The 9540-nt window shown below is 31.9% G+C and overlaps 1 protein-coding gene across 1 annotated transcript; it reads right to left on the reverse strand.

The window, feature by feature from the left end:
* Positions 1-5917: 5917 nt before the first annotated feature.
* LOC131675279 (uncharacterized) lies at positions 5918-6502 on the reverse strand. The gene has a single exon (XM_058954206.1). The coding sequence runs from the start codon at positions 6500-6502 to the stop codon at positions 5918-5920; it is 585 nt and encodes a 194-aa protein (XP_058810189.1).
* Between the last annotated feature and the right edge of the window lie 3038 nt (positions 6503-9540).

The following is a 9540-nucleotide window of genomic DNA, read 5'->3' on the forward strand; positions in this document are numbered from 1 at the left end:
ATTCCTTGCTGAAAAACGAGATGCGAAATTCGACGCTGTGTTTGATCAATATCTCCGTGTGTACAATAACAATTTTAAATGATATGCAATCATGAAAATTCCAAGTATTATAAATTATTGTATCGTTTACTTACCTACAATTTAAGACGTTTTAGTTTGTAATATTTAATTATATTTTTTGATTCTCATCCTCGAAATATACACGTGCTTTGATTTCAATGTTTACATTTAGAGTTTATCACAAGGTAGGATCTGTATGGTGCATGAGACAATAGAAAAAGGAATGTGATGTTAGCAGCGCTCTAGTAAGCGCTCATCATTGTCAGCTACTATACTGACTAGTATCTGTACTACTATCAAAACAAGTGTTTGTGTATAGAAACATGGCAAAAGAAATTATTATTCGTAAAATATTTATTTTAAGTTAACAAATTGCATCAATAATTTTCAACTATTTTATATGTCCTGATGATTAATGAATCAATTGAGTTATATCTGTGTAAAAATGCATATATATATATGTATATATATATATATTTATATATATGTGTGTGTATATACATGTGTGTAGATGTTTGAATTTCTGTACATATACAATAATGGTATTATTTTATTTTATTTGAGCAGACATTTTGAAATAAGTTTCAAAGTTGTATGAAATTCTCTCGATAAAGCTCAATTCATGTATTATATATATATATATATATATAAAATTGTATATTGTAATTATTATGCCGTTATTTTCATTAAATATTTTTCATAAATTATTGGCGCTGCATCATTGATCATGCTGCTACCGTCCGTTTCTACAAAATCTGTTTGAAAACAATGTTTTTTGTATAAATTTTATTTTTGAATTTATTACCTTTTCTTTGTATTATCGCATCATTCAATAAAAGAATATTTAAATTATTTTTATTCCTTGCTCTAGATAATGCAACGTATAATTGTCCATGACTGAACACCGGAGTTGGTAAATAAACTCCAACTCGATCGTAGGATTGTCCTTGTGATTTATTAATAGTCATTGCGAAACCTAATCGAACTAGAAACTGTCTACGACTCATATTGAATGGTACATCTTCTTTTGAAGGTGATATAGTTATTCGTGGTATAAGAACAACTTTTCCAATATTATTTCCACAAGTTATTTTTCCTTGGATACTATGTTTATGAAGTTTCTCTATTATTAAACGTGTTCCATTACAAAGTCCTTCATTCAAATTGAGATTTCTCAACAGTATTATTGCAGCACCCACTTTTAATTTCAAACGATGAGGTGGTAATCCATTTGAAGTTAATGAATTAAGGAACTCAATCGGTAACATAACATCTAAATTATCTCCATTATCATCTTCTGCAGTATCTAAACTTAGATATTCGTGACATTCACCTTCCATCATATCTAAAATTTCATTGTTGATATTTATCACATCATTATTTGTAGGCGCCAAAATTACTTTGTCGTTTACTTGTAAGTTATTAAATTTCATTTCTTTACCAAATATAGTTTAAATAATATTTTCTTCTTCCGATATCATACAGTTTGGAATTTCTAATAATTCATGATCTTCTTCAAATGAATCTCTATTCTATCCCTCTCCAACATTTAATAACCACCTTTTGAAATCTTCATCATTTTCTTTAACTCTTAAATTCTCGGTGAGAGTCATATTAGAAAATTTTTTCCATATATTGCTGTATTTGATACAGTTTTCTATAATATCTGTACGATTACCGTATCTAACAACTGGCAATATTTGTCGAAAATCCCCAAAAACAATGACGGTTTTACCGCCAAATTGTTCATTGTTGTCATTGATGTCTCTCATTAATCGATCTACTGCTTCGAAAGCGTATTTAGAAGTCATTGATATTTCATCCCAAATTATAACTTTTATTTCTTTCATCAATTTACCATCAATCGAATTATGTTTGATATTACATGTTGTACTTTCTGTAATATTCAGCGGTAACTTAAAGGTCGTATGGACGGTTCTTCCATTTTTTAACAAGTTTGCAGCTATTCCTGTCCATGCAACACAAACATAATTTATCTTATTAAATTCTAAATAATCTATAATTACATTTAAAAGGTAACTCTTCCCACTTGGTCCGTCAATAAATAAACATTTATTTTTTTCTATATTCTGTATGCAATTCAATATTTTCTCAAAAATTTTTCTCTGTTCCTTTTTTAGCGAATTGACTCGTATTTGTAACTCTTCTATTCTATAATCATTACAATTATTTAGATTTGCCTCTTCAGTTTCGTGATTCATTACTGATGTGATTTCAGGTAAATTGAAATCCGCTAAAGTATAGCCGTTCATTATAAAATATTTTTCTATCAATTGCAATGCCATGTTATCTTCAACTTCTGCTTCATATCTAGGATGATATAAATACTTTTTATATTTCTCATATAATTCGCGAACATTGATCAGATTGTGAAAGACACAAATCATTGCAAATAATTCACATATTACATGAGGAAATTTTACAGAGCATGCTTCTTTCAAACACCGATCAAACACCTCATCTTCCTTGACTAAATTTTTTGCTTTTGCTGCTTCATAAAATGTATCGTGAAGAATATTGTCTACTGTGCGAAGTTCTTGGAATGATCTTGCTCCTTTAACATGTAGAAGTAATAATCTCATGAAATATCTTTCACGATCTTTTACATTAACTAAATACATTCTGCTGAGTACAGGTTTTTTTATTTTTTTCCTCTTCTTATACTCTTTAGATGTTTGATCGAAAACATAATGCTTTGGTATATCAGAATACAAATATTCTCGAGCTTTCGGATCTGTCATATTCAATTTAAAATAAGCAGTCAATGTTGTCTCTACATTTCTTTCAAAAATTGATTTTTTTTTTCCTTCCTTAAAATATACGTTCTGTTGATTTTCTTCATGTACAGCTAAACGATGTATCACATGTGATGTATCGTGTAATGGATATTCCAGACTGGATATTTGACTGAATTTTAGTTGAAGAAATGAAGTTCTTTGGATAATTTTTTGTACAACCTTTTTTATCGTCCATGCACGGTGAATTATGATTTTGTTCCCCACAAGGACCATGTATCATGAAATGTTTCACCAAGTGATATAATTTGGGATAAATATCTTTATTCGGTACCTCTGCACTGATTATGTCATCCACGTTTTCTGGTGTTGTAAACTTATCTTTTTTATCTAAAAATAACAACATGTGCATATGAGGAAGCCCACGTTTATGAAATTCAATAACGTAAGTATTGAGCAATACTTCTTCCTAAAACTCCTTTTGTCAACACTTCATTTTTAAGTTCAACAACTTTTTGTTGAAATACCTTAGCAATTAGGTCTGGTCGATCAGTAGCAGTCTCATATTTCTTTAAATTATCAGTGATTTCTTTCCACTTCGGATTACATGTCATAGTTATGAATAAATCAGGTTTTCCGTAGTGAGTTACAATAGTCATTGAATCAATATAATTCTGTTTCCTATACCTATGTCCCCCTGTGAAATTTGAAGGCATGTAACGGGGGCAGCGCCTTATTCGGCACTGACGTCACTAATTTATTAAGGGGAGAGTAAGAGAGGCACTTTCGCTCTTTAACAATCGGGGAACGAGAGGATAGGTCGAACGAATAAATAATTTTCTTTGCTTGGAACGTACAACTTAAATCTATTCAGACAAACAAATACAAAATCAGTTACAATAACGTTTACATCACGCGCACATATACAGAACAACTTAAACTAACGCGGGAGGACGAATGGCCCGGCGACTAAATCGCCTTGGCCATTTACCTCCTTACAAAGGAAAGAATACGTTGAAACCTCTCTACCGCATTACGATGAGCGTAGCCGGCAAGTGATCGCCTGGCTACCTATCGTTCCTACGCGGCCGCGCATCACCATGAGAGAGAGAAACACCGGGGGAGAGAGATAACCTGACCTTTGTCCTTGGCGATGAGCCGGCAACGGGGAGTTGACCTGGCCGCTGGCTGGATGTCTTCCTCGGCATAGCCCGTGGTGAATCCCCTGGAAGTCATGCCGTGCATGGCAGCGAGGGCGACACTGAATGCCCTGCTGCAGGTGTTGCCTCCACATGTTGCGTCGGCTCGCCCTGGTCTGGTCACTGCTGCTCGTGTACTTCTTCTCTCATTGCGCTGCTACTTCCAACTTCTCTCCTCAACTTTCTTTCGGGAACTACCTCACTCTAGTAAGGCTCGGCTGCGACTCTCTCACGCACTAATTCTTGCGCGCATCTTGCAGTCGCTCTGCGACGCTCGCTCCTCTCCCTACCTTGACCTATTAGTTAGGCGGCACGCGACGCGTCGCTTATCGGTCACGCGTTGCGCGCCTGCCAATCCCTGCACAGGCCTAATACTCTCTTTCTCTCTCTCTCTCTTTCTCACTCTCTCTCTCTGTCTCTCTCTCTCTCTCTCTGTCTCTCTCTACCTCATAGTCGCTGCGCTCTTGTTTCTTCGGGCGCTCTCAATCTTGCTCGGCAATCTTCGGCGGCTGGAAAAACATAAAGGCCAGTGGTTAGGCGCAATAAATATATGCGCCGAACGCTGACCACGTCGCCATGCCGAGCGATAAGAGGGAGAGAGAGAAGAAGGGCAGACGAAGAGCAAGCGTACTGCTTGCTCTCGTCACAGGCAATATGACCATTTTGCCAATTTTCGTATTATCATGATTAGATTTTTTATTCAAATAATCCATCACACCACTATAACATTCTGTTCTATGTGTATCTTGGTTTTTCCTTATAAAATACAATCTTGATCCTTCTACTTTTACGAATGCATCAACGATCGCTTGCTGACTTATTCTACCAAGATTTAGATGGGGGTTGAATCCATTTCTTACACTTAATCTGTAATTATAAAATTGTAGATTTGATATATAATTTTTACCAAAATTGGCCTTCATACGTGACATCCAACCGTAACCACCATTTGGATATATCAGCGGATATGTCATCGGATCCGTATGTTTACTGATTGATGGGATTGGTTTATCATATTTTGAATAAACCATAATATCTCATTCTTTTGGTGATTGTCCGTTTTCTCCGACAAAAATCATGGCAACTTCGTTACTACTAGCTTCATTATAACGATTCTTATCTAACATATTATGTCTTTGAATTGCCATTGTAACTTGTGTTGTTGCTATACCGGCCTTTAAAGATTTTTCTATTTCAGATTTTTCGACATCGTACATCATTTTATATGCTTCAGCATATGGATTTTTTTTTTTAGTATATCTCCTAACTTACGTAATAATTCGTGGTCAATATCGCATATCATATTCTTCCGTTCAGCAGTTGCAATTTCATTGTCTAAAACATATAATTGTCCGTATTTTCGTGATTCATTTTCGGATGTAAAGCATATACGTTATGGTATATCTGCCCACAAATTCGTATGATTTGGGGACCATTACCCCTTAGTTTAGCGAAATTTGCCCCAAAACTTGCGAATGCACAAAGATTATTATACACACGGATATTTTTTCGGTATTCATTACTATCTTTTGAGGATCCCGTTGCCAATTCCTGCAACTCTTCCGGATATTTTGGATTTTCCGGTAATTCTATTTTTCCTTTATGACAACAGTTAGAAAAATTTTTATCGTTAGTGTATTCGAATTTGAAATGTAAATAATTGCAATGTCGACATTGTTCACTCATTGGACCCAAATAACTTTCAATTACATTATTTTCATCAAATTTGACATTTCCTAATCGTCCTATCATGTTCGATTTACATATTGTGTTTAGAATTTTCTCATTATATCTTACGACTTTTTTCATCACTTTTTTATCAAATTTTTCTTCATTCGAATGATTATTAGTGTCGAACTCTTTATTTAAAATATCATCTATTTTCAATTTCTTACATACAATTCATAATTCTCTTAAACTGAATTCGACTTCGTAATTCCGTTTTCTCAAATTTTCGTTCAAATTATTCGATGAAGATTTTACTTTATTATGATGTTCAATTTTCAATTCTTTTGATTGTGTAGTCTCTGTTTCATCATATTCAATATTATTTTTTTTTACTGCGCTAATGTGAGAACTAAAATTTTTAACATATCGTTTATGATCATTTTTCGAAAGTTTTTGTCGGTAATTATTTTTTCGTAAATTATCGTTTACACAATAGTTTTTATCTCGACTGCGCAGCTGTTTCAATCTGTTAGCTTCATTCTGAAGATTTATTTTATTTTTTTTACGATATTCCCTCTTTCGCAAAGCATCTCTTTCATGATATAATTTATCGTTCTTACGATTGTTCCTCAATCGTTTAGATTCATTTTCACAATAAACTTTGTTATTCTTACGAATATTTCTCAATCGAGATGCTTCTTTTTCGAGATGTTCTAAATTATTAATAATTTTTTTTTCGCGAACAATATTGTTTACTTTATGTACAGTTTTCTCGTCCGTGTTAAAATGGTCTGGATGAATCGTTGTATCGATGTCCATTAATTCTACATGAGACTTACTATTATTTTTATACGACTTCAAAATATTATTTGTTTCTTGTGTTAATTGCGATTGTATGCTTTCTTCCTTGTATTTTATCTCTGCCTTATTAATGTCTATTTCCAATTTGTTTAATAAATTATTATGTATTATATTTCTATCAAGTTGGAACAATGGAATCTCATTATTAATATTTTGTCTATTGTGATTATGCAGAATAGGAAATAACTTTGGATATCGAGTTTCGTATATTTCAATTAAATGAGATCTTAATTTGGAAACATCATATGTTAGGCAACAGGGACAAAGATTATGGATTATTGACAGCAAATGCGGTTGAAAAAACTCTGCAATCGTATATATTGGTTTGATTTTGTACTTTTTCAAAAACAATTGTACATTCAGAATAATAAGGAAATAATCTGTTAATGTATGTTTTATGATAATTATTCAATTCACAAATATTCAAACTGTCATATATGTGAATCACGTCCTTTCTTTTGTATAAACAAATCCAATGTCCCATTCTTAAATTTCCTGAAAATAAAATTTGTATATAATCAATATCTTTTTCTATATACTGAATCAAATCAGGTTTTTGCAATAATAGCGACGATTGCATATTAAAATTGCTATACGCTTTCAGAATTTCATTGAATTCGTGCATGTGTATGTCATTCAACATGGATTTCCTCCCAGCATATAAACCCGATCCTTTCACAATAAGTTTATCAATTTCATGGTGCCTGTAAAATAAACGAACATATTCTGATTTTCAACATTTTTATTATAATTTAAGTTATATTAACTTCTCAAATATTCGAATTAAAAATTAATTAATTCAACAATTGTGATAAATCAATATGAAAGAAAATAATGGAAAATAATATTTAAAATGGTTGATCAAGAATGTTGAAAATCTTTTAGATTTCACAAATATTCTATGTTATTGATCACATAATATTTGTTAAATAGCAGAGCTTATTTTGAAAAATTTCTATAGATTCATTGCTGAAAAACGAAATGCAAAATTCGGCGCTGACTTTAGCAATCAATCTCCATGTGTACAATAACAATGTTACATTCGTTACATAAATGTAATTGGCATATCATATCATTATTCAAATTGATTTTTATTAATAATCACTTTATTATTGGATTATTGTCAAATCGAATTCATTAATTCAAAAATTGTGATAAATCAATGTGAATAAAAGTAATTGAAAATATTCTTTTAAATAGTCGATCAAGAATATTTGGAGTCTCTTAAGTTTTACAATGTAATTGATAACCTAATCCTTGTTAATTAGCAAAGCTTATTTGGAAATATTTTTATAGATTCCTTGCTGAAAAACGAGATGCGAAATTCGACGCTGTGTTTGATCAATATCTCCGTGTGTACAATAACAATTTTAAATGATATGCAATCATGAAAATTCCAAGTATTATAAATTATTGTATCGTTTACTTACTTACAATTTAAGACGGTTTAGTTTGTAATATTCAATTATATTTTTTGATTCTCATCCTCGAAATATACACGTGCTTTGATTTCAATGTTTACATTTAGAGTTTATCACAAGGTAGGATCTGTAAGGTGCATGAGACAATAGAAAAAGGAATGTGATGTTAGCAGCGCTCTAGTAAACGCTCATCATTGTCAGCTACTATACTGACTAGTATCTGTACTACTATCAAAACAAGTGTTTGTGTATAGAAACATGGCAAAAGAAATTATTATTCGTAAGATATTTATTTTAAGTTAACAAATTGCATCAATAATTTTCAACTATTTTATATGTCCTGATGATTAATGAATCAATTGAGTTATATCTGTGTAAAAATGCATATATATATGTATATATATATATATTTATATGGGTGATTCCAGCAGTTTTTTAAAATTGGCTGCGCAGGGGGGTCAGCCGATCTTCTCGGCGATTTTTTCTATGATAGAGCATGTCAAAAGAAGCCTTTTGGCTATCTCAGATTTTCGTTAAAATATATATATGTCCATATATATTTTTTCAAAGTCTGAAAATCTGCCTGTTTTTGGCTATTTTTGAAAAATCGTACATCCGCGAGTTTTCAATATTTTTCAACGTGCGACGTCTCCTTTGATTCGTCTACTTTTATACTTTCAAGAAAAAAATTGTTCATTTATAAAAAGTGACAGCTACCGGGTGTACTCTGACGATATTGGTACGCTTTTAGGGTCAATTTGATGCTCATATTCCGAGCACTGTAACTTGGCCAATTTTCAATATTTTTGAACCAACCACGTGTCATTTTTTTGTCTTTATAAGACCTGTAATTTGAGACCCGGCGCATCTCAATGGACGCATTAAAACTAGAGATATAGCAGATAAAAGTTGGCCGTTTTTTTAAATACAGACATAGTCGCAAGGCGAAAAATCACGCGATTTGCGTGAATCTTTTTGAGAAATTAAAACTGTCTTTATGCTTACAGCAAATTGTTAGGTCCAAAGTAGATATATTCAAAAACTTTCATGAATTTTGGTATTGAAAAATATTGTAAATTAAGGGAATTATAGTCATGTTAAGGAAACCTGTCTTTTTCAAAGTGGTATTTCGGTGACCAAGATATCTTGAAAATCGTAAAAACCATCGTCTCAAAATTTTGCTTCCTCTTAGAAGAAGCTTTGTAATAGTAAAATTTTCTGCTTCATAAAAAAACTTCGTTTGAAGTTCAAAAAACGTGTTTTTAGAAAATTTCCGTATGGATGTGTGTGTATGTATTTACGTATACAATTTTTGAACTGTCCATCGGGTATCGATAAATTTTTGTATCCACTTTTGTTTTTCTATCCAGTGTATCGTGAAAAATCCATTTTGATTTTATCAACACGTTTTTGATTTATAGTGAATTTTCGGTTTTTTGAAAAACGGTTTTTCCATTCTTCAGATGAAAAAAATTAAGATATTTAAATCGTATAAATTGTTTTTGAAAGAACATAAAATACTTATGTTTTCACTAAAAGAAAATTTACTTACAATTAGCTATAACCATAACTTTG

Source organism: Phymastichus coffea, unplaced genomic scaffold, assembly GCF_024137745.1.
Source record: "Phymastichus coffea isolate CEN01 unplaced genomic scaffold, Cenicafe_Pcof_1.1 PCOF00018, whole genome shotgun sequence".
NCBI classification, from domain to species: Eukaryota; Metazoa; Arthropoda; class Insecta; order Hymenoptera; family Eulophidae; genus Phymastichus; species Phymastichus coffea.